At 42.7% G+C, this 27,344-nt stretch overlaps 1 protein-coding gene across 1 annotated transcript in view; it reads left to right on the forward strand.

Annotated features, from left to right (window-relative positions):
• Positions 1–27,344, forward strand: part of LOC306855705 (serine/threonine-protein kinase LMTK1-like) — a 76,946-nt gene that overhangs the window by 22,906 nt on the left and 26,696 nt on the right. The window contains exon 2 of the mRNA XM_079394518.1: positions 15,391–15,524. Coding sequence (XP_079250644.1) covers positions 15,391–15,524 — 134 coding nt within the window. The remainder of the gene's footprint in view (positions 1–15,390; positions 15,525–27,344) is intronic.

Raw genomic sequence — 27,344 nt, forward strand, 5'->3', positions numbered from 1 at the left:
TCGAGGGAACCCTGTCTAATGAAATCCTATGTGAGAGGAGTGAGTCACACTGCTTTATGATGGAGTGAACAAGATGTCTCATCTCCCCAGCGACTGCTGCCCCCTCCTTCCTTCCATCTATTCACTCACCCTCAACTATCAACTTATTATTTTTCTCCATACACGCCACAACTCCAACTTTATCAGCTGTTGTCTGCTCGTCTTTAAAGCTGAAAGTATTTTGTGTTCCACTAGCGTTAATGTGAATACATATGCTCATCACCCTCATGCCGTTCCAAACGTCATTTGGTTTATCTTCGAAAACACAATTAATTAACTTACTAAAAGTCTGTTCCACCAAATTTCCAAAGATTCAAAAAGTTAATAAAGACATCCTAAATGCTAATCATATGAAGTGAGGGATTTAGTCAAATTCAAGTCAAGACTTCACATGTATTTCCAAAGTGCTTTATATAAAACTGCCTGTTTCAAAGCAGATTCACATTTGTAAACAGGAAAATAATGGTGGTAGTGTTGTGAAGAACACAAGACAATAGTATCATTATTCAGATCAATTTGGTTCAGTGTTGATTCAGTTTAGTTCAGTCACAATGTCAATGCTGCAAACTTCATCAGTCATGAAATGTTATAGTTGACTGTAGAGGTCAATAGTGCAGACAAATCAAAGATATTACCCAATATTATGAGTCTTTTAAACAATGTTTTCTTGGGGGAAATTATCACTTTATAAACACACTGTTTGAACAGATTAATTGATGAATTAAACTACAAAGAACTCGTCAAATACGATAAATGGAAGCAGGGACATATATTTGCTTGATGCCTAAAACAGGTTTATTCTCATGCCTTACCAAAACATGGTCGAACTTCCCTTTATCATGTTTGATGTACGTTGATCAATGTTTATATATGAATAAAAGCCTAAACTTGAACATTTTGTAGAATTTTAACAGGGTAGAGAAATCTCGGGTTTCATTAAAAAAATTGAATTTGTGTTTCAAAGATTTACAAAAATATTATGGGTTTGAGGGTGAGTAAATGATAACAGAATTTTCATTTTTGGGTGAGCTATGCCTTTAACATACTGCCTTTTTTTGTTATTATATAGTATGCATAGTCAGACATGTTTCCAAAACACCCCATTTACCATTCAAATCTCAAGGATGAATGCAATAAATCCAAAATAATATGACATTAATTGTATTAATGTTAGCTTTTTACTTCTTGCGATTGTAATTGGGCTTCAAAATTCATAAAAGTTGTGTTAATTAGTGAAGATTGCCTTGATGAAATAAATGTATAAGAATCATAAAGATTTGTTGGTCAGAGCTTATTTTCTGCAATGCAAATTTATGTTTATTAATATACCAGTTTATTGTTTAAATTAACATTCATTAAGACAACTGGTTTTGGTGTTGCTGCGAATATGCATGTAGATACTATGCATACCGCATTTTGCAGAAGTACTCTGATTGTATGCGATCCTGAACACCTATGTCTACATGCGACATCCTTCTCGTATTTCAAAACGACAGGGAAATGTTGTATCACAGAACCCAGTGAACCAAACTGTGTGGCTGTATCCGAAATCGCCGCCTATACCCTCATTCACTATTCCCTACATTAGTCCACTCATTGAAGGAGTGAATGAAAACGAGTGAGTGAATTCAGACACTGTGCATCGGAAGGACTGCCGCTTTTGCATTGCTTGCTGTTTAGTAATCATTTGAACCGGGCATCTCCAATAGTAAGATTGAAGGATTTAACTTGAACTCTTTCACGGAAATTATTTATAAACCCTAATAGTCAGTTTACAATTAATTTTGTACCTGTGTTGTATTACCTGTATTTCGCCGTGGACGAGCGCTTCTAAAATCAATGAATTCAGCTGCAGGCACCATCTTCTGGTGAGACGCGGAAATTCACTCTGCGCGTCACTCTCACAGTGCATTCTGGGTCATCTCTAGCGGTTGAGTGTACATAGGTTGTACACTCGTTTTCGCGGTGCATTGTGGGATTGAATGAGTGCACTCGAGAATGTCCACTATGGTTTCGAACACCACTTAAAATGGCCGTCCCCTCAACTAGTGCACTATTTGAGGGTAAAGGGGGCGATTTCGAATACAGGCTGTGTTTAGGACACTGTGAGAATGCTTGGGTGCGAGAGGGAAACCTGAAAGAGCAGCTGTTAATGCATCAGCAGAAATGTGTCATCATTATGAAATGTGGGGGCTGAGGAGAGATTTGACAAAAAGCAAAGTGCAATACAACATGACGCGTCAGCCAGCCTGTTGCCATGGAGACGCAAGGGTGGGGGGGAGAAATGCTTTCGTACACCCAACACGTTGCTGACCGTGTCTCTGCATGTGGTGTTGTGTATACAGACATGCTCCACTGCTCCTGGGTCACATCTGTTCCAAAATCCACTGAGATGCCTACATAGACAGCTTTATTAAGGTGTCATAGCTATTTTCCCGATGTGAAGACTGCTTTGGAATGCAGCATTGTTATGCATTTTTTACCTCATTTTGGCAAATTCTAAAACAGCAATGCATGTATTGTTTGTGAAGTCAATCCATAGTGCATTGTGGTAAGTCCAGTGAAATTTAACTGTGAATAGTATGCCCGGATTACCTACTACATTGGCTGAAATTTGATGTATATATCTGAAGACGCTGCGTGGGATACTGTTTCCCAGAACTCAATGCACTCCATGTGATGTTTCATCTTCAAACGCGTGAGCGAACAGGAATAATAATCATAAATGTTACACTTGTATATGTACGTATATACACATACATGTAAACTACAAACTATCACTGTGCATCTAAAAAGAATACCATTTGTTGTACATAAATTATACTTTAATCTCTACGGCACTTTTCCGATCAAGTCAAATGACGTCTCCTTTATCTCTATAGCGCTTTATACATTGTTTCAAAGAAATTGCATAATAATATTAATACTGCAGTTGTCAGCATCTTTCCTCCTGTAGTTTGTCTCCGTGCCTCTAGAGGTCCCCTGTGTTCTCCTTTGCCTTAGTTCGTCTTCGTGTGGCCTTGTTAGCATTATCCAGCTCACCTGTGTCTTGTTTTCCCCCAGTGTATTTAAGTTGTGTATTTTTCCCTTGTTTCACCACTCGGTTTTTGAGTCTTCGCCCTGTGTTTCCTGCCTGGTCGCGCTAAGCCTCTCTTGCTACCCCAAGTAAGGTATCCTGAGTTCCTGACTTTGATTGTATTTGCTATCTGACTGTGTTTTCTCTCCTCGTGGAGTTTTTATTTTCTCTTTGGTTTTCCATCGTTTTTGATGTTGTAATTCCTCAATCCGAGAAGAACTTTTGTTGAGTTATCCTTGCAAAGATTTTTTTATTAAATCTTCGTTTCCTGGAGTAATGCCTTAAGTGTTTCATTTGGGTCCAACTTCACCACTTCCGTGGCTCAGTGGTAGATCTCTCAACCATCACACCAGAGACCCGAGTTCAAGCGCAGGTCGTGACAGAAAAACCGAGTCACACATGGACCCAGAAACAATCACCTCCAAGGTTTGCCCAACACGAGTCATTATTCCAGCGCCATGAAGCCGTTCTCAGCCATCAGGAGGAGCTAATGACCAAACACTGTGATGGATTCCATCCGCCAGCTCTTTGAACGGCTCCCAGGCGCTTCACCTCCCTCTGCTTCAGCTCCGAGTGGCAACAGGCCTACTTCAGTTGCAGAGCCTCGATTACCACCTTCCAAGTCCTTTGCTGGGGATCCAAATTCCTGCCAGGGGTTTCTCACCCAGTGTTCCCTGACATTCGAGCTCCAGTCCTCAAGCTTTCCTACAGATCGCTCCAAGATTGCTTACATAATTACCCTTCTTTCAGACAAAGCGCTCTCCTGGGCCTCCGCGGTGTGGCAATCCCAAGATGCCTGTTGTGAGTCCTAAGTGGCCTTTAAAGAAGAGTTCAAGCGAGTATTTGATCATCCAGTCAGTGGTCGGGAAGCTTCAAAGCGCCTGCTTACTCTCAGTCAAGGCTCCCGCAGCACAGCAGATTTCGCTATCGAGTTTCGGACCATCGCGGCAGGAAGTGGATGGAACAATGAGGCGTTGATGGTCTGCTTTCAGGGAGGGCTGTCCGAGCCCCTTCAAGATGAGTTAGCCATCTGAGAACCAGCTGCTGATCTTGAGTCCCTCATTGCGATGGCCATCCGCCTGAGAGAGCGGAGGGTGGCTCGTTGTAAAGCGCCTCAGTCCCAGGTTCGTGAGAGCAGATCTGTTTCCCCAGTTCGTATTCCTGCATCCAGGGCTTCTCCGGTCCCTGAACAGCTCCATGACTCCCCGGAGGACATGCAGTTGGGTCGTTCCAGGCTCTCTCCCAACGAGAGGGAACGTTGCATGAGGGAGCGACGTTGCCTCTACTGCGGTGCTTCCGGCCACTTTCGCTCCACTTGTTCCGAGCTCTCGGGAAACGCTTATCCCCACCCGGCTACAGGAGGGCCGTGATGGGGAAAATTGGAGCTCCTCCTACTAACGCCGTTCTAGCGGTTCCGGCCACTCTGTCCTGGGAAGGCCACCAGCATCTGGTCCAGGCCATGATCGATTCCGGTGCCGCAGGCAACTTCCTGGATCTATCCTTGGCTAAGGAACTTGGAATCCCTACCCAACCTCTTCCTCATCCCCAGGCAGTTACGGCGTTGGATGGTAGACCTCTGGAACCGGGCAGAATAACAGAGGCCACTCAGTCCCTGCAACTTACCATCCATCAACACCAGCAGGAGGAGACCTTGTATCTGATTGACTCTCCCGAGTACCCTGTTATCCTGGGCCACCCCTGGCTACGCAAACATAATCCCCGGATCGACTGGTCCGCCGGCACCATTCATAGTTGTGATTCCACTTGCCATCTCACCTGCCTGAGTCACTCAGCCCCTAGTTCCGAGTTTCAAGAGTCTGTCGACCTGTCTCGAGTCCCCAGTTCCTATCATGAGTTCAAAGCTGTGTTCAGCAAGTCCCGGGCCACCTCCTTACCACCTCACCACCCTTACGACTGTGCCATTGAGCTACTCCCTGGCTCTTGCCCTCCCAGGGGTCGGATCTTCTCCTTGTCTTCCCCCGAGCGCACAGCAATGGATACCTACATTAAGGAATCCGTAGCAGCCGGCATAATCCGCCCCTCTACATCCCCGGCTGGGGCAGGTTTCTTCTTTGTGGGAAAGAAAGACGGGGGTCTTAGGCCATGTATTGATTACCGGGGCCTCAACAAGATCACGGTTCGGAATCGATATCCCCTTTCCTCTCATGGCCACTGCTTTCGAGCTACTACAAGGGGCTTCCATTTTTACTAAACTGGATCTACGCAACGCTTACCATCTCGTGCGGATCCGACAGGGGGACGAATGGAAGACGGCCTTCAACACCCCCACGGGCCACTATGAGTATCTGGTGATGCCGTTCGGGCTCACCAATGCCCCTGCTGTGTTCCAAGCACTGATAAATGACGTTCTTCGGGACATGCTTAATCAGTTCGTCTTTGTATATCTTGACGACATTCTCATTTTCTCGGGGTCATTGAAGGAGCACGAGGGGCACGTCAGCAGGGTCCTTCAGAGACTCCTTGACAATCATCTCTACGTGAAGCCCGAGAAATGTGAGTTTCATGTTACCCAGGCTCAGTTTCTCGGGTTCATCATCACTCCTGGCCACGTGAAGATGGACCCTAAGAAGGTTGAGGCTGTCCTCAACTGGCCTATTCCCACCACAGTTAAGGAGGTTCAACGTTTCATCGGCTTTGCGAACTTCTATAGGAGGTTCATTACTAACTTCAGCTCTGTGGTGGCCCCCTTGACGGCACTGACCAAGGGGGGAGGAATCAAGATTCACTGGGGTCCGGCGGCAGCGAGGGCCTTCGAGGAGCTCAAGCGCCGCTTCACGTCTGCTCCCATTCTCTCGATCCCTGACCCAGAAAGACCTTTCGTGGTGGAGGTGGACACCTCGGAGGTGGGTGTAGGAGCCATCCTGTCACAAAGGGGTGAGGATGGAAAAGTACACCCTTGCGCCTTCATGTCTCGTCGCCTTTCGGATGCGGAGCGCAACTACCATGTGGGGGATCGAGAGTTGCTCGCGGTTAAACTCGCCTTGGAGGAGTGGCGCATTGGCTTGAAGGGGCTCAGCACCATTTCCAGGTTCTCACGGACCACAAGAATCTGGAATATCTCCAGCAGGCTAAGCGGCTGAACCCTCGGCAGGCCCGATGGTCCTTGTTTTTTAATCGATTCCAGTTTCTCCTGTCTTACAGACCCGGCACCAAAAATGTCAAGCCGGATGCCCTGTCCCGAGCCTACTCTCCCGAGACACAGGAGAAGCCTTTGGCATCAATCATCCCGAGGTCTAGGATTGTCGCGCCCCTTCAGTGGGAACTGGAAAGGGTGGTACGAGAGGCTCAAGCCCAAGAGCCAGACCCAGGAGGTGGTCCAGCGGGACGCCTATACGTTCCTCGATCAGCCCGTGCCCGGGTCTCGCAGTGGGGTCATGAGTCTCCCTTGACGTGCCACCCGGGAATTACCCGCACTCTTGACTTCCTCCAGCGGCGGTTTTGGTGGCCATCCATCAAGGATGGCGTTAAGGTCTATGTGGAGGCCTGCTCCGTGTGCAGCCAGGGAAAGACTACACGTCGGCGACCTCAGGGACTGCTCCATCCCTTACCCGTTCCCCGTAGGCCATGGTCGCACCTTTCTCTTGACTTTGTCATGGGACTCCCACCATCCCAAGGCAACACTGTCATCCTGGTGGTTGTGGACCGGTTTTTGAAGGCCGCACGGTTCATTCCCCTGCCCAAATTGCCTTCGGCCAAAGAGACAGCAGAGCTCCTCATGAACCATGTCTTCCGGGTGTTTGGAATTCCCCGGGATATGGTCTCCGACCGAGGGCCCCAGTTCTCGTCCCGGTTCTGGGGGGCCTTCTGCAAACTGGTTGGGGCCACAGCCAGCCTATCGTCTGGGTTCCATCCTGAGTCTAATGGCCAGACGGAACGGGTTAACCAGGATCTGGAGACCACTCTGCGGTGTATGGCAGCCAATAACCCCACCTCTTGGGCTACCTACATCATATGGGCAGAATATGCCCACAACACCCTCCAGTCATCGGCCACTGGGCTATCCCCCTTTGAATGCCAGTTCGGGTATACCCCCCCATTGTTCCCTGAGGAAGAGTCACAGGTTGACGTTCACTCGGCCCGGCGTTTTGTCCAACGTTGTCGGCAGACCTGGAGAAAGGTTAGACGTGCCCTTCTTCAGACTTCCCAGAGATACCAACGTCAGGCTAATCGCCGCCGTCGGACGGCGCCTAATTTCCGAGCTGGTCAAAGAGTCTGGTTAGCCACCAAGAACCTGCCCCTTCGGGTCGAATCGAGGAAGCTCTCCCAGAAATACATTGGGCCTTTTCGCATAGCAAGGAAAGTTAACCCTGTTTCCTACCGTTTGTTTCTTCCCCGTTCACTTAGAATTAACCTCACGTTTCATGTCTCATTGCTAAAACCTGTCTTGTCTTCTCCTTTTCCCTCGTGGAGTTTTTATTTTCTCTTTGGTTTTCCATCGTTTTTGATGTTGTAATTCCTCAATCCGAGAAGAACTTTTGTTGAGTTATCCTTGCAAAGATTTTTTTTATTAAATCTTCGTTTCCTGGAGTAATGCCTTAAGTGTTTCATTTGGGTCCAACTTCACCACTTCCGTGGCTCAGTGGTAGATCTCTCAACCATCACACCAGAGACCCGAGTTCAAGCCCGGGTCGTGACAGCAGTAGTATAATATATAAATAAAATGTATAAATAAACTGAATATTTCAATTAAGCAAACAGAATTAAATTCCACAGTCAAGCAGCTCTAAAAAGAAATGGAATGTATTTACTCTAAGGACAAATAGACCAATTTGTTAACAGAGGCTATTTACATGAACTCCGGCCACCAATGCCTGGTTGCAATTAACAGCACTGCAAAAGACACGCGTATTTCTGTAGAATCAGTGGCGCAGTGAGTAAAAGACACGAGATGTGTGCTGTTGATGCGTGCTAGTTCAATTCTGCCTTTTGTCAAACTTGTGCAACTCCTTTTCCCATCATATACCAAATCAGAAAGGCATTTATTTTCAATAAAAGTAAATATTTGAAAAGTGGAGACTAAACGCCTCATTAATAATACAGTGTGCTTAGCTGTAGGTAGGTTTTTTCCCCAATAAAGTGGCAAGTGGCGTTCATCAAATAAAATATATGATAATTTGCACTCAATGTTATTGCATGCTGTTTTATAATGTACTACAGTACTGAAGGTGCCTATAGGCTAAATATCTGCCACCTAACTACTATTTACACACCTGTTGCTAAAGAAAATGCTGCTATTTTAGTGTAAACAGAATTTATCATTATTTGTACTTAGTGTAACTAGAATATATTACTCTTTCCAATTAGTGTAACTGCCAAAAATATCATAGTTCATTTAAAGACAGCTCATTCAGTTCAGTCCAATAGCCTATGTAAAGTTGATCAATTATGAAATGAGTTCAATTGGGCAATATAGCATTGTTTACTAATATGAAGTCTTATTAACAAGCCTTTGTAAAAAGAATGGTTAGCACATTTGTTTGTAAGGTAACAACCTTGACAGCTGTGCTGAATTAATGTTTGTGTTTGTCATGTAACAATTAAGCATACTACTCTGAAACATTCGTTGACACACTATTCTTTAAAAAATAGTCGGCAGTATGCACTGTGTACTGAGCAGTAAGCAAGTATGCCATTTCAAACACAGCCCATGCTTCCCTCTTCCAAACAACTCTCCCTTCTTCTACTCTACTACCTGGTTAAATTACTTGGGGTTTCAGCTTTCTATCGCCCCTTAGTTGAGAGTCTAAAAAGACTAGTAACAGCTAGCCCTGTTACACACTGGTTCACTGTACCCTTAACACACAATGATAGATAACCTTCCGCGTTGTGAAAGGGTCAAACCTTATCAAACGATTAATTTGCATTAAAAAATATTAACGCATTAAAATTTTTAGATTAACGTTGACAACTCTAATTTTTCACAATATTAAAACATAGCATAAAAACATTAAAACCTCTACTAATCCCAAACTTTAAAATGGTATTGGATGACAATCTGTTTAAGTTAGGATGCTCCCTTAAAAGACAGCTGCCTTTGGAGGTAGTATACTGCAGGGCACATTAGGTTTTGAAACAGAGCCCATAAGATTTCGGTTTTCTTGTATTTGTGTTTATACCTTTCATCCCATGTCTAATTTTCAACCCATATGACCCCTGACAGACGTCATGCGTGGAACACGGTGTTCACAGCGACATGTGTCAGCATATCAGCAAAACAAGCCACTTCCTCCATTTCAGGACACATTGCCATTGTGGTGCAGAGTTCTGCAGATCAGTATGTTCATGTCCTTTTTCAACTGAGAGAGAGCACTTGCATTTGTCTTTGTGTGTCTCCTGCTGACAGCAGGATTACAGTGAAAGTCAGATTAAATCTCACTGGTCCAAAATGTGACACCTGCCCCTGTGGTGTCCTTGTAATGACAGAGTGTGAAAAGGCCTAAATGCTTTTGGCCCGAGTCCCATCTCTTCTCCTTCATTTGCATACAAGCAATCAAACTGGGCAGCTGGGAGGCATGTTTAAACAGCCTCAATTTTACATTGAGAGGACATTTCCTACTTTTTGGGAGATAATAATTATCTGGCGCCATTTTAACAATCTCTGCTCTGTCAGGTAGGACTAGTGGGTTTGTCAGTGTAATTCTTATTCATGAACCATGCTAATAGGTTTATGTGTTCTCCCGCTCTTCAGGTCGTTCCTATGCCTCTGGATTATTATATTCATGAATGATCTTTTCAATTTAAATTTCATGTTTTTTTGCAGGTCTTTTTCTCACATAAAGCTAGAGTGTTTTATGAATGAGTCTTAAAACCTTGAAATGATTAAGCTTTGATTAACACAAGCTCAAATGTTTTCATGTTTTACTAAATAATTCATGCTATAATTTCACGCTCTTGTCAAACTACTCTAACTCAAATTTACCAGTTTGTAGAGTTTAAATAAAGGTCGAAAGATTTGTCCGAAGCTTCCTGTTGGTGACACTGAAGTCATGCAACCGTGGTGTAGCTTGTTTATGAACTAACTTTAGATTTTTACTTTGGACAATTGTGTTTAGGTATTTAAAATGAATAAAAGTTGTTTTTATGTATGGAAATTATTTTGATGAACATGTAAGGATCATAAATGTTTGTTGGCCACAGAACTTATTTTCTTAGTCTAAAAGCCAACAGAAAATCCTATTGTTAAGGGAATCAGGGTGTTGAAAACTTCTGGATTGGTTTACACAAATACACCATCACTGCAGCTCTCTATTGTATGTCTTTAGAAGACTTAGGGCACAAGTTGTATTGACTAACTTTTATGGTACCTTTGTGGTGCTTTTTTTGTAATTTTTGGAGTTTGGCAGTGTGGTTCTAAGATGGCGCCGGTGAGATCGGCTGCCGTCACGACTGCTCCGACCAAACTTTGTCTTCTTTTGTTATTTTTTCGTATTGTTAACTATAAACACCGGTTTCTTTTTGTAAGATGGCCATTCTTACATACGACAGGGCCACTCTTATTTCTATTGGTGCACAATGCACTAACCTTTCGCCGTTTTTGAACCCGGACCCAACCTGGCCGAGCGAGATCCTGAGGAGGAACAAAGGACCCGACCCGTACCGGCGTCCTCGAGGGAAACGAGCCGGCGTCAGGAACAGGCTGAGGGCACGCGCACACCGCGCTCCCTTACCAAGTGTCCTGCTCGCCAATGTCCAGTCGCTGGATAACAAACTCGATGACCTCAGGGCAAGAGTCAAGTTCCAGAGGGACATTCGGGACTGCAACCTTCTCTGCTTCACCGAGACATGGCTGAACCCAGCGGTACCAGACCACGCCATCCAGCCGGCCGAGTTCTTCTCGGTTTACCGCATGGACAGAACGCTGGACTCGGGGAAGACTAGGGGAGGTGGAGTATGTCTGATGGTGAACAACCACTGGTGCGACAGCGCGAGCATTGTTCCCCTCTCACGCTCCTGCACACCGAATCTTGAACTTCTGACCATCAAATGTCGCCCTTTTTATCTCCCTCGGGAATTTAGCTCGGTCATCGTCAGTGCCGTTTATATTCCACCTCAAGCGGACACGGACACTGCGATATGGGATTTACATGAAACACTACACCTTCACCAGACACAGCACCGGGACGCCGCATTCATTGTTTTGGGAGATTTCAACAGTGCCAACCTCAAGCGTGCACTGCCGAACTTCCATCAGCACATCAGCTGCCCCACCAGGGGCGAAAGGACATTAGATCACTGTTACACCCCATACAAGAACAGCTACAAGGCACAGTCACAACCACCGTTTGGGAAATCGGACCACGCCGCCATCTTCCTCATGCCTGTTTACAAACAGAGGCTGAAACAGGAAGCCCCGGTGCAGAGGGAGGTCCAACGCTGGACGGACCAATCGGTGGCCGCTCTGCAGGACGCGCTAGATGACGCAGACTGGGACATGTTCCGGCGCAGCTCTGATGACGTCAGCTTGTTTACGGAAGCGGTTGTGGGATTTATAGAGAAACTAATGGATGATACGGTGCAGAAAACCATCATCAGGACGTTTCCCAACCAGAAGCCGTGGGTGGATAAAACCATCCGCGACGCCCTGAGATCCTGCTCCGCTGCCTACAACACAGGGCTCATCACCGGGAACATGGATGATTACAAGGCTGCATCTTACAGCGTGCGCAGATCGGTGAAGGAGGCGAAGCAGCGCTACGGGAGGAAACTAGAGTCGCAATTCCAACATGGCGACTCTAGGAGCCTGTGGCAGGGACTTAGAACCATCACGGACTATAAAACACCACCCTCCAGATCGGGGAATGCGGACGCTTCTCTGGCTGACGAGCTGAACACTTTTTATGCTCGCTTCGAGGCTGCAGCTAATCACGCTAACGGCGCTAGCAGTGCTAACTGCATGCACGCTGAGGAAGCCGGTGAGGACAACGTGTTCACCATCACGGAGCATGACGTGAGGAGGGCATTCAGGAGAGTGAACATCAGGAAGGCAGCAGGACCAGATGGTATCACAGGTCGGGTTCTGAAGGCCTGCGCTGACCAGCTAGCACCGGTGTTCACCGAGATCTTCAACCTCTCCCTGGAACAGTCCATAGTCCCCTCATGCTTTAAGCAGTCCACCATTGTTCCTGTCCCCAAGAAACCGCAGCCCACCTGCCTAAATGACTATCGCCCTGTAGCCCTCACATCAGTGGTGATGAAGTGCTTTGAGAGACTGGTCAGAGACTTCATCATTGCATCACTACCAGACACACTGGATCCACTACAGTTTGCATACAGACATAACCGCTCCACGGAGGATGCCATCTCACACCTCCTCCACGCCACAACAAGTCACCTGGACTGCAGAAAAGGGAATTATGTAAAAATGCTGTTTGTGGACTACAGTTCAGCGTTTAACACCATAATTCCCTCCACACTCACCTCCAAGTTGGAGGTCCTTGGTCTCAGCACATACTTGTGCCAATGGATCTCCAGCTTCCTGAAGGACAGACAGCAAGCCGTACGGATCGGTAAACACACCTCATCCTCCATCACCCTAAGCACTGGAGCCCCTCAAGGTTGTGTTCTGAGCCCCCTGCTGTACTCACTGTACACCTATGACTGTGTGGCCACTTCCAACTCCACCACCATCATCAAGTTTGCTGATGACACTGTTGTGTTGGGCCTGATCTCAGACAACGACGAGACGGCCTACATACAGGAGATTAAGAACCTGGAGAGTTGGTGCCAGGTGAATAGTCTACACCTGAACATCAGCAAAACTAAGGAGCTGATAGTGGACTTCAGTACGAAGCAGGAGCGGTCATACCAGCCGATCACGATCAGCGGGACTCCAGTGGAGAGAGTGGACAGCTTCAGATACCTGGGTGTTCACATCACGCAGGACTTGACTTGGTCCTGTCATACCAGCACCCTGGTGAAGAAGGCCAGGCAGCGTCTGTACCATCTGAGACGCTTAAAGGACTTTAGACTTCCCTCTCGGGTGCTTAAGACTTTTTACACCTGCACCATCGAGAGCGTCCTGACGGGCAGCATCACTTCCTGGTTCGGGAACTGCACTATGCAGGACAGACGAGCCCTCCAGAGGGTGGTGCGTTCAGCGGAACGTACCATTCACACCGAGCTCCCTGACCTGCAGGACATCTACAGCAAGCGGTGCCTGACCAGGGCCAGGAAGATAGTGAAGGACCTCAGCCATCCCAACAATGGACTCTTTTCTCTGCTGCGTTCAGGGAGGCGCTTCTGCTCCATGAAGGCGAACACAGAGAGAATGAGGAGGAGCTTCTTCCCGCAGGCCATTCGGAGTCTTAACCTCTCTCCACTCTAAGCACATCACCCCACACTTCCACTTTGCACATTTTCATATTTACTGTACTTTTTCTATTTGCTATTTGTATTTTTGTAAACTTGAGGTTTTTTTCTTAATTTTGTTGGACAGTCGTACAATACATTTCACTACATGTCGTACTATGTATGTATATGTATGTGACAAATAAAATTTGAATTTGAATTTGAATTTGAATCACCATCCATTTCAGTGTGAGAAGAAGAGCAGCATGGGCATTCTGCAAAATACCTTTTCTATTTTTCTAAGGTTTTGATTGCCACAGGAGGATGAAAAAATTCTTGCATTTCTATAGAATATCCCTTTAAGATCACATTATATTTCACTGTCTCTCACTTCATTAATTGATAAAACAGTGCAACTTGCGCTTCATTCTGAATAACAAGTGAGTCATCATCTCATATCTAGGTTTTTTTAACCCTATACTCTATCATCATGCAGACTGTGTCTCAGTGATTCCAGTGGTGGAGCCAGGATGTTTTTATAGGGGTGGCCAGGGAGGGAGGGGCCAGCAACCAGCCTGGGGTGGCACAGAAATCTTCATTATTTCAATATAAAAATGTGGTTGACTATATTTTAGTGTCTAAAACACAGGTGAATACAATTCATGTCTACTTAATTGTAATTGAGATATTTGTGAATGATCATATCAAGTAATACTGAGTGAATATGACAAACATGCAGTTAGTGATTAGAATGTGAAAAGGCCTGAGGACAACAGTACATAAATGCCAGAATGTAAAATGAGTTATGTTATGCATTTAAATGGTTTCATTTTCATTTGTACTTTTAAAATTAATGAAAAAATAGAGCATATTTTCTAGTATAAGTGCACTGTGCTCACATTTACTTGTGCATTAAATTACAAATTAAAATACATATCAGCTTGCACCTTATTGTGATCTGCAATTGCACGATAGCCTATATTTTAGTATGCATTTGAGAGACATTCTGAAATGTAATGCATACATACATGTATGCACAGTTTGCAGCTTTAATTGTCTTTTTGGTAATTTCATTACTTAACATGACTTAACGTCGTATGCTCATAGTTTCTTGTGCGCTTATTTATGATGACGCGATCAGAGCGTGCGCTGTGAGCACTGTGACGGCTGACAGGACAGGAAAGTTTGTTTTACTGACATATAGCCTAACAGCATCTCATTGTTCTACTGAAGCTCATTTGGCTGGTGTACCTTTTCCGAGCTCATTTGACTCGCGCCTCGCGCTGAGGCAAAGCTGAAGTGCACATCTGAAAAGTCTCCCATTTGATGTGGATGCAAAAAAATACAGTTTTGAGCAGGGTGGCCAAGCTTAGATCAGTGGTGGCCACGGCCACCCCTGGCTCCACCGCTGAGTGATTCACCACAACAAGAAAAGCAGATTTTGCTTCCATTAGCCCTGGTTTCATTATGTTCCTTCATGAACAAGTGATCTAGTCAAATGTGATGCCCACTAAATCAAATTACAGACAGCAACCGCATGCTTCTTCTGATGCTGTTATGAAACATTTAGATAAAACCTGTGTTATTCTCTTATCAGCTTTTAATAGCTCACAATAGTCTCTTCATTCATAAAGACAAGGAGATTATGATTATGTAATTTACTCTGTAATGGTTTTGTGTTTTAAAGTTTTTATTTATGAAGTTGGAAATTTTCTGATTTTCTGTGGATTAACTTGCACAAATGAATTTTTTTTTACCTCAAGACTAGTAATGTCCGCTAACAAAGTGAATAGGGACAATTTGGATTTCACACAGACTTTAAATGTATCCTATAAATGACAGATGGAAGGATTGTTTAGGAATCTGTTTATGTGATTTAAGCTTCACCTTTAACATAGTCTTTTACTCTTTATATCTGAGGTTTGGAGAGCAGAGTTTGAGACTAAATGTCTGTTTGTGCACCCCAGGTGGCTCCCCGTTAACTGAGCTGTCATGGCCGTCCTCTCTGGCGGTGGTTGCTGTCTCCTTCTCCGGCCTCTTCACGTTTGTCTTCCTCATGCTCGCTTGCCTGTGCTGCAAGAAAGGGGACATCAGCTTCAAGGTGAGATCTCAGTCCTCATTAGTCATTTCATCCATCAAAATGGCCCTCCAAATTAAATGAAGATGAGAAATTAATGTCTTCTCCGGCACCTATCCTAATTTTTTATAGACATGTCACTCAGTTCAGTCTTTTTTACAACAACCTATAATTGTTGTAAAATTGATATATAATATAATTGATTTTTTCTAGAAGTACATCATGTCATTCAGCCTGTTAGGTTTGATTTGTCTTTCTAGTCATGTACGCATGTACCAACACAGCCTCACAAAGAAAACGCCAATCTTCAGCAATTTTTTTCTGTGCAAAACACAAATGTCTTTGAGTTCCTTTTTACTTCAAGGATTAAAGCCTCCATTTTCTTTTGCCCATTTTTTTATTTTATGTACTACCGAACTGTGTATTCTTCAAACATGTGATAACCTGAAGACAAATGAAACAATCTATGAGACTGAAGCATCATTGCATAATTAGTCTGACTAGTAACTGTTTTTTATAGACTGATTAGGGAGACATACAAAATGTGCAGGGCAGGGGGGCCTCCAGGACACGTTTGGGAAGCACAGAGCTATAGTATGTGTGCATTTATACAGAATGTTTTTAGACTACTGTTTTTCATACAAACAGGCTACCTAAAAACCATATAGTTATATTTTTACCATGGTATTGAGGTGCTATATGTGTGATTTTAATTGTGTTTATCATGATTTAAATGTATGCTACTATGGGAGATCAAGCTTAATTAAAAAAAAAAAAAAAAAAACTTTGCCAGAATAAATTTAACCATATAAAACTGAGGTTGGTACAATTTTTACAGATGTCACTGATTTTAAAAATGAAAAAAATGTACCTCTGCATCCTAACTCAAGCTACTATCAAATGTGGATTTCTAAGAGACAAAAAAAGGGATATTATTATTAGTATTATCAGGCAACCAAAACCCGTTTCTTGATTTGAAACAATATCACTCATTAGAACATGCAGAAACTAAGAAATTATTTTTTTTAATTAATTTAGATATTTATTTTGTTATGGAAAATTAGCAAATGGAGCAAAATTCTGGCTTTAAACTTGAAAGAAATAAAGATTTGACATTTATCGTGATAATTATCGATATCGACTGATATGAAAAAAATTATTGTGATTATTTTTTTGGCCATATCGCCCAGCCCTAATTATAAACAATCACACATGATTCTGTTGAGCTTATGAATGCAATGACCAATCAGAGACCTTCAGATGAGTCATCGCTGAAACGCAGTGTTTTCTTCACTCACTCGCTGACTGAATTATCTGGCAAATTCTCTCATCAGAAACAACAAAGTGCAGATGTGCGTACGAATGTAAGTAAGATATTAATTTCACAATGTAAACAGTTTCAATGATTTTAATGGGAGTTTTTGAGAGTGCCTGAACTCTGGCTAGACTAAATGAAAATGTTCTCTGATAATGTATATGTTGTGAGAATCAGAATCCGAATTAGTTTTATTGCCAGGTATGTTTGCACATACAAGGAATTTGTTTTAGTGACAGAAGCTCCACAGTGCGACAGAATGACAGCAACAGGACAGGACACAGATAGTAAAAAAAAAAAATTAAAAAAAAAAAATTAAAATAAAATAAACAATATACAAATATACAAAAATGGACAATGTGCCAAATAGCACAAACACAATATACAAAATAGACAATTCAGTATGTACAGGTATGTTAGAGGTGCAATTTTGAAATGTATGTGTGTAAAATAAAAATAAAAAGTATGATAGTGTTGTGTGTTTCATGTTTATTGTTAAGAGTTCAAGTGTTCATGAGATGGATTGCCTGAGGGAAGAAACTGTTCCTGTGTCTGGTCGTTCTGGTGCTCCGAGCCCTGTAGCATCGACCAGATGGTAACAGTTCAAAGAGGGAGTGTGCTGGATGTGAGGGGTCCAGAGTGATTTTACCAGACCTTTTGCTCACTCTGGATAAGTACAGTTCTTGGAGAGTGAGAAGGGTTGCACCAATGATTCGCTCAACAGTCCGGACTACTCTCCGTAGTCTACTGAGATCAGATTTGGTAGCTGAGCTGAACCAGACAGTTATTGAAGTGCAGAGGACAGATTCAATGATGGCAGAGTAGAACTGTTCCAGCAGCTCCTGTGGCAGGTTGAACTTCCTCAGCTGGCGAAGGAAGTACAACCTCTGCTGGGCCTTTTTCACAATAGAGTCAATGTGAATGTCCCACTTCAGGTCCTGAGAAATTGTGGTGCCCAGGAACCTGAATGACTCCACTGCAGTCACAGTGCTGTCCATGATGGTGAGTGGGGGGAGAGCAGGGGGGTTTCTCCTGAAGTCCATGATCATCTCCACAGTTTTGAGCGTGTTGAGCTCCAGGTTGTTGAAACTGCACCAGACAGCCAGCTCCTTAACCTCCTGTCTGTAAACAGACTCGTCACCGTCCTGAATGAGGCCGATCAGTGTGGTGTCATCTGCAAACTTCAGGAGCTTGACAGAGGGGTCTTTAGAGGTGCAGTCGTTGGTGTAGAGGGAGAAGAGCAGTGGGGAGAGAACGCAGCCCTGAGGAGCTCCAGTGCTGATGGTGTGGGTGCTGGATGAGAATTTTCCCAGCCTCACTAGCTGCTGCCTGTCTGTCAGGAAGCTGTTGATCAACTGACAGACAGAGGTGGGGATGGAGAGCTGAGTTAGTTTGGGCAGGAGGAGGTCTGGAATGATAGTGTTAAAGGCCGAGCTGAAGTCCACAAACAGGATCCTCACATAAGTCCCTGGTCTGTCTAGGTGTTGCAGTGTGTAATGCAGTCCCATGTTGACTGCATCATCCACAGACCTGTTTGCTCTGTAGGCAAACTGCAGGGGGTCCAGTGATGTCCTTCAGATAAGCCAAAACCAGTTTTTCAAATGACTTCATGACCACAGATGTTAGAGCCACGTCTGTAGTCGTTAAGTCCTGTTATCTTGGGCTTCTTTGGGATGGGGGTTATGGTGGAGCGTTTGAAGCATGAGGGGACTTCACACAGCTCCAGTTATCTGTTGAAGATCTGTGTGAAGATGGGGGCCAGCTGGTCAGCACAGGATTTCAGACAGTCTGGTGTCACACCGTCTGGGCCTGGTACCTTCCTTCTCTTGTTCGTTTGAAGACCTGGCGCTCATCATCTTCTCTTATCTGCAGTTCAGGTGTGGGGGAGAGGGGGGTTGCAGGAGGTTTGAATGGTGTATTTTCAAACCTACAATAGAACTCATTAAGTTGTTGATCGTCTACCAGTTATTGATTCTCCACAGTGCTGGGGGATGGTGTCTTGTAATTGATGATGTCTTTCAGACCTTTCCACACTGAAGCCGTGTCACTGGAAGAGAATTGGATCCTTAGCTTATCGGAATAACTCCTCTTTGCCACTCTGATCTCCTTTTCCAGTGTCTATTTGGCCTGTTTATACAAGACTCTGTCCCCATTCCTGTAAGCATCTTCTTTGGCCTGACGGAGCTGTCTGAGTTTTGCAGTGAACCACGGTTTGTCGTTGTTATAATTTAGATAAGTCCTGGTAGGAATGCACATATCCTCACAGAAACTGATATAAGATGTTACAGTCTCTGTGAGTTCGTCCAGCAGCTTCAAAAACACTCTAATCAGTAAGGTCGAGACAGGCTTGTAAAACCCGCTCTGTCTCATTAGTCCATCTCTTTACAGTCCTTAATACAGGTTTAAGTTTCTGCCTGTAGGTTGGAATAAGATGAACCAAACAGTGATCAGAGTGTCCTAAAGCTGCTCGTGGAACAGAGTGATATGCATCCTTTATCGCTGTGTAGCAGTGATACAATATATTACTGTCTCTGGTGGGACATGTAACATTTAACGTAAAATTAGCTTTATTAAAGTCCCCGAGAATGATTAAAACAGAGTCCGGGTGTTGTTGTTCTGTGTCTGTGATCAGATCAGTGAGTTTCTGTAATGCTGAGCTCACGTGCGCTTGCGGTGGAATGTAGGCACTCACGAGAATGAACGAGCAGAACTCCTGCGGCGAATAGAAAGGTTTACAGTTGATGAAAAGCGTTTCTAGATCTGAACAGCACATCTTCTTTAACACAGTTACATCTGTACACCATCTCTCATTGATGTAAGATTGTGTCCCGCCGCTGCACGATTTCCCTGTTGATTCTGCGTCGCGATCTGCTCTGATCAGCGTGAAATTAGGCAGATGTAACGCGCTGACTGGAATGGTGTCGTTCAGACAGGTTTCCGTGAAACACAGAGCAGCAGAGTTTGAAAAGTCGGGAAAGCAGAAGGAGTTCGTCCGTTTTGTTTTTTTGGGTAGAGAGCCAGATGGATGCTAGGTAACGGTATTCAAAATCCGTGCTGTCTGAGCTTCACAAGCGCGCCGGCTCGCTTCCCCCTTCTGCGCGTCCTGAACGTCTAAAGAGCGCTGCAGCTCCACCGACTACTATGTTCAGCAAAACATCCGAATAATCGAAAAACCGGTTGGAGATTTTCTGGAGTGTTCTGCCGAATGTTCAGCAGTTCTTCCTTGGTGAAACTGATCGTGTTAGACAAACAAAAAACAGGAAAAACTAACAAAAACACTAAAACAACTGGAGAGCCAAGCACAAATGCTGCCATGCACAGCGCCATCTTGATGAATAAATGTTCTTTGTTCTCTGTAAAATTAAAGTGTTCTAATTAGTTATAACTTATAATATTGTTATTATATTCACATTAAATACAAAGTCAGTCATATTAAAACTATTTTATGGCATGACACCCATATCTGGTACTTAAGTAAAAAGTTGGGTTTTTATGTGTAATTAATAGATTGCGCCATTAGTCTACTTTGCCCATCACCATTTATTGATCAATTAACATAAACTATAAAGGTGCAAAACGCATTTACTTGCACATATTTGAGAATCTAGATATTTGCTGATATAGGGCTAGTTAACATGTTGGGAAAAAATGATAAAAAAATAAATAAAACACGAGCCTACATCAGTTATGCAGTGCTATCATGGCTGCTGTGTGCCTCTTCATGACAAGCTAAACCCCCCCCCGCCACGTGCCCCCTCAAAAATCATGAGTGCATGACGCCACGATGTACAGTATGACAATGGATTCATAATGGGGTGTTCTAAAGATTACATTCAAAAGTGTTATTAAGTTTAATGTTTTCAAAGATAATTTTTAAGTAAGTACAATTAAAAGTCGGCCAGTAAACACTACCAAAGAAGTTTGAGGTCAGTAAGATTTTTTGAAAGAAATTAATACTTTTATTCAGCAAGTACACATTAAATTGTTCAAAAGTTACAGTAAAGACATTTATAATGTCACAGAATACTTATATTTCAAATAAATGCTTTTAAACTTTGTATTAATCAAAAAATTATGAAAATGTATTAGTTTCCAAAAAAAAAATTTAAGCAGCACAAGTATAAGAACAAGTATAATAAATGTTTCTTGAGCAGCAAATCAGCATATTACACTTATTTCTGAAGGATCATGCGACACCGAAGACTGGAGTAATGATGCTGAAAATTCAGCTTTACATGAATAAATTACATTTTAAAATGTATTAAAATAAAAAAGAACAGTTATTTTTTTAACTGTAATCATAATTCACACTATTTGTGATCAAATAAATGCAGCCTTGTTGAGCATAAGAGACTTCGTTCAAAAACATTAACAAATTTTACTGATCCCAACCTTCCAAACTGTAGTGTATATCCAATATACGGATACAAATGAATAATAATAATAAAAAAATCTTGGTATGTTGCTGACAGTGCATCGCAATATATTTGTGACCCTGGACCACAAAACCAGTCTTAAGTCGCTGGGTATATTTGTAGCAATAGCCAAAAATACACTGTATGGGTCAAAATTATCCATTTTTCTTTTATGCCAAAAATCATTAGGATATTGAGTAAAAAAGACCATGTTCCATGAAGATATTTACTGAATTTCCTACCATAAATATATCAAAACTTAATTTTTGATCAGTAATATGCATTGCTAAGAACTTCATTTAGACAATTTTAAAGGTGATTTCCTCAATATTTAGATATATTTGCACCCTCAGATTCCAGATTTTCAATATTTTTTCAAATATGGTCTGATCCTAACAAACCATACGTCAAAGGAAAGCTTATTTATTCAGCTTTCAAATGGTGTAGAAATCTCAATTTTGAAAAATTGACACTTTTGACTGGTTTTGTGGCCCATGGTCACATTTACAGTATGTTCATTGGAGTATTGCAATTTTAGTTTCGCACAATACCACTGCTAGAGTGTCACCAAAATGCATGGCATTAATTTCAGTCAGGATGCTGCATTATAAGACAGCTGCCCATTTAGGCAGCACTGCAGCTCACTAGGTTTAGGAACAGAGCCATAGCATTTCTTTTTGAAGTATGGCACATGGAACCCAGCACGGCTCTGATGCATGGGGCAATTCTGCTCAGGTGGCTGAAGCCTCTGCCTAATAGAAATAGGTTTTACTCTGCAAGAACAAAAATTAGAAGGGAACATAGATGTTTGACAGAGAATATGAACAGATGGGGACAGAGGGATAAGTTGTTATCAGATTTGGTTTGGCACACACAGCTGAGGATTAATGTATCAGAATAAGCAAGCTGTTTATGTGCACATGCACTGCAGCAGTTGGAGAGTGGCACATCAGAGGAAGCGTCGCAGCACACAGTTACAGGCCGTTAATATGCTGCCTGTACAGCCGTGCGTCTGGACTGTCTGTTTTTAATAGGATCGTCTGCTCTAAGTGAGTGTGAGTGGGTGGATGGTTTGTCCATGTCTGTCCCACACTGGGCTGTCTGTGGCAGACTGTGAACGTGCTTCTAGTCCAGGACGTCACAGTGGCACAGTTAATTAGCATGGCATTTGGTGTTCTGTGGAAATCACATGGATGCCACCCTGTGGAAAGTCTGTCTGTGTTTGTATGGCCGTTCAGAGAGAAAACAAGCTGACCTGTATAGACTGACCTGGAGGAAGGCAATGGAAAACATGGTCGAGATTGCTATGATATTCGTCGTTGTGTAGGAATTTCTAGCCTTACTTGCTCTTTCTAACTCATTAAGCCATAGCATAAGCCTGTAACTGTCTCCATGAAGAATGTACATTAGTACATTCTAAGCCTAAATGTGACAGCAAAAACCAGACCTGTCAGTAAGACTGTATTATAGGCCTGTATGTGCCTATATAGTAAACTTTAAAGGGATGCCTTTTAAAAACTTAATCGGATGCCAATTTTCCACAAGTTGATATGATTGTTTAGGGTCTTAATGAGAAGTCTATAACATACGTTGGTTAAAATTTATCAGTGGTAGTGTAAAAAACACCCTTTTTACCTTGTCAAAATCAGCCCTTTTTGGAGTGAGCCATTCTGTTGCATTTGCCTTTAAATGCTAATGAGCTCTGCTGACCCAGGCCCTCTCTTCTTTGGGCTGACGAGCCGTAATGTTTACTTAAGCTGCATTTAGCCACGAAAGTTGCTAACTAGCACATTAAGAAAGGCGATTTGCAAAGATGCATAAAAACCCTTATACTCACTTCTGCTGTAGGTGAAGCTGGATTACGCGAACATAGACACATTTATATAGATCGCCGGGCGCATTTTCTTCAAATATGAAAGTAACGTTAATCTTCTGCGTCTTCAGCGGCTCAGATGTCGGGAGTAAATGACGACTGCTATGTTCATTATTACATCCAGCAACAAAACACCTCAATTGGTCAATCAACTATCGTGGGAGCAGCCTTTGTCGGTGTGACGTCTGGCCCAGAGAGGGCTCCTATTCCCAAGTCCGGACCAGAGAGGGCTCCAGTTCCCATGTCCAGCCCAGAGAGGGCTCCTGTCCCCACATCCAGTCCAGAGAAAGACTCTGTTCCCCAGTCTAGCCCAGAGAGGGCTCCTGCTCCTACGTCCAGCCCAGAGAAGACTCCGGTTCCCAAGTCCGGCCCAGAGAGGGCTGCTGTTCCTATGTCAGGCCTACGGAGGGCCTCAGATCCAGAGTCAAGCCCAGAGCTGGTTCCAGCCAGGGAACCCGAGATTTCCCCCAATTATTTTTTTGGGTGGTGGGGCTATATGGCTCCGGCCGTAGGGGCCGGGCCGAGTGCCGAGGCCAAGGCCAAGGCCAAGGCCACGGGGTTATTCTGCCATGGCTCCCTGAGCTCCCTGCCCTGCCATGGCCACCTGAGCTCCCTGCTCCGCCATGGCTACCTGGACTGCCTGATACGCCATGGAGGCGTTCCTTGTATCGGTCCTGCACCAGCCTCCAGGGCACCTTTTCATAGTACCCGAACTAATTGTGGAACTATCCACTTTTTTGCGTGTTCGCACTGCGGGAACTAGGAACTGTTTTAGTTCCTGGAACTGCATTTGGAGGAACTAAATTAGCTCCTACTTCAGAGTAGGGTCTAAAACAGTTCCATAGGAACTATCGTGACGTAAGTGTATGCTGATTGGATAAATGTGTACAAAAACGCCCTCACCCGTCTTGATTTAAAACGCTGTGTAAACATTCCATGTCCATTATTGTGAAACCCGCGAGACACAACAAAAACACAGCTCTGATCACAGCGTCCTCCATCCTCCTGTTGTTAACATCGTTGTTTGTTTACGTTGTTGAACGCCGCGTACAAACGACATCACTGTCGACCGGCTCATGTCACTTCCTAGTACCCTCTTTCAGTGCGAATGCATCCCTTTAAATGGTATTGGGAAATAGTTTGCGCAAAATCGTCCCAGTACTTTAGTACTGTACTTTTAGTTCTGGAACTAAAGCGGTGCTAAAGGGGCTATTGTCCTTAATTTAATTTTTTTCGCTAATTAATGAATCAATTTATTAACTGAAATGTAGAATAAGTAAGAAATTATTTTGGAAATTGCTGATACAGTTTAATCACAGCACCTAATATAATATGATATAATGTAATATAATAATATACACACATCAATGTTGTGCTTAATTGTAACTAATAAATTAATCTAAATATTTAAAAAATCTATTTATTTTTTTTATTTTTATTTAAAAAAATATATATATTGTCAATTGTTAATACAGTTTGAACTCAGCGCCTAATATATTGAATAAATCTAATCTAATCTAATGACTCTACTTTTCTCTACAATTATATCAAAATAAGGACAAAAAAAAAAAAGATAAATAAATCATGCATTCTATTTGAAGTGAAGTGAAGAAGTGACATACTGCCAAGTATGGTGACCCATACTCGGAATTCGTGCACTGCATTTAACCCATCCAAAGTGCACACACACAGTGAACACACACACACCGTGAACACACACCCGGAGCAGTGGGCAGCCATTTATGCTGCGGCGCCCGGGGAGCAGTTGGGGGTTCGGTGCCTTGCTCAAGGGCACCTCAGTCGTGGTATTGAGGGTGGAGAGAGCGCTGGACATTCACTCCCCCCACCTACAATCCTTGCCGGCCCGAGACTTGAACCCACAACCTTTGGATTACGAGTCCGACTCTCTAACCATTAGGCCACGACTTCCCCTAGGCCACGATTTTCTACCCTAATTGAAATTCAGGACATGAATTGACATTTCAAAGGCAATTTAATTCTGAATGGTGCATGTACCACATAACCTTGCAATGTACCATGGCAGAACAATAGCATATTTTTGTAAGGGTAGACATGCTGAATAAATCTCTTAAATAATGCTCAGAAACTGAACTGAAACACAAAGGTGTAGATTTAACTGACATTATTAAGGAGTGGATGACATTTGCTGCAGCATGTGGGACCAGACCACAACTTTCCGTCCAAATTTCACATGTGTCTCTGGTATTAAATGTGACTGACAGTTCTTTAGAGATTGTGTGTATTGTGAACAAGCACCAGCCCCTCTCGCACACGCTGCTGATGGAGTGAGACAGCTGCTCTTCCTGAATGGAAAACAGCTCTCGCTCCCCAGTGCAGTGCAGTGAGTGAGCTACAACCATTGCTGGAGTCTAATTGAAATGAGTTGGCTGCTTCACCCTGGTGTACTTTTCATCAAGATGTTTGGGCTTCTTATTGTGCATTTGTTGGGAAGAATCTGACTGTATGGCTGCAGTGATGGTCGAACATCCTGTGCCAAAATCAAACTGAACACTTTCTACTATGTATGTCAGTAAACATTTGTCAGAGAAGATTTGACTAGTTCTCTCAAACAGTTAGTCCCTGTTGATGGATGCCACAACTACACTGTAAATAGTCTATTATTGGACGAAGTCGAATAGAAATGTACATTGTTCAATCTGTCATACTATCTTTAGATGTATGACTGAACAGATTGTTCTTGTCTCAGAGTCAGACTCATCAAAATTGCACTGGCATGTATTAAAACAAAGTGTATTAAAATGTACTGTATAAGATTATTTACTTACTGTATTGTTAAAAAGATAAGCTTAAATGAAAAATAAAATAAAACAAAACACCAAGATGAATACCTAATACAGGCATCCAAAATAAAAAAGTATATTTTCTTAAAAAGTTTTTAAATTCACCAAGGCTGCATTTATTTATAGCATAATATTGTGCAATATTTCTAATATTGTAACATAATACATAGCATACCATTGTGAAATATTATTACAATTATAATGTTGAAGACAGTTGTGCTGGTAAATATTTTTGTGTAAACCATGATATATATTTTTTCAGGATTAACACACTGAAACACAGTTATACTTTATTTTAAGGTGTCCTTGTTACAGAGTAATTATACATTTAACTACTGAGTAATATTAATGAACTACATGAACTCACTATATGGTTAGGGTTTAGTTTAGGCAAATTTCACCATTAATTGCAAAGAAATGGCAAATAATGCATTGGATTAAACATGAAAATGGAAGTAGGGAGACTAAAATAGCATTATCTTCTAAAATGTACACCAATAATCTGTTTTATTTATAATTTCGAAAAATCATTTTGTACAGTGTATGAAGTTCAAAAGAACAGCATTTATTTAAAACAGAAAACATTAAGAATACCTGTGAATTGTTACATTATGAAAGTCTTTTCTGTCAAAAAATGCATCAAATTAATGCATCCTTGCTGAACAAAAGTATTATTTTCCACAAATTTAATGAGTAATGATAGGTGCTGCCATGTCTCTCCTATACACTATGTTTCAGAGTAAATATAATGGAGATCTGTGAGCACAAATGGTATGGTAGAGAACAGCAGATCAGCATTTCCCAGCCTCTTATCTTATAAAATATAAAGCGAGAAAACCAGTAGCTCACTTCAAAGTTTTTATCGACTGCTGGTGAATAAAGATAAATTGCTGCCTCCTCTTCAAATATGTCCTGTTAGCACTTTAGTAATGCACACATAATGCATGAATAACAAATTGAAGTATGAAATATTTAGATGGACTGTGTGAATTAAGTAAATTACTTTGCACCCTCAAGTGGTTCTAAATGATATTGCATTAATTTGCCTCCGAGCCACATCCACTCCTGATGATAAACACCACATTAGCAGATGCGGTTCAGTATAGATTTGCTCTTACAGCTTGTTTTACATTTAAAGTGGAAAAAGAAGACTGCATTTTATAAACCAAATCGAAAATACACACAACTACGTATTTAACCTTTCTGCCCAAGACTGTACCAGAATTAAATAAATAAGTGGTCCCATAATAAATTCACACAGTCAAATTTATAAAAAAAAATTTTAATGCAAGAAATAGAGGTCTTCCCATTCCTGAAAAATAGAGAAATGGCGTTTTTTTCCTTCCTCACCAAATCCTATTTTCTTCAGAGAGCAATTGTAACATTACATAAAGAAATGTACTTCTTAAAATAGGAGAG

Source organism: Barbus barbus (genome assembly GCF_936440315.1).
Source record: "Barbus barbus genome assembly, chromosome: 3".
In the NCBI taxonomy this organism is placed as follows: Eukaryota; Metazoa; Chordata; class Actinopteri; order Cypriniformes; family Cyprinidae; genus Barbus; species Barbus barbus.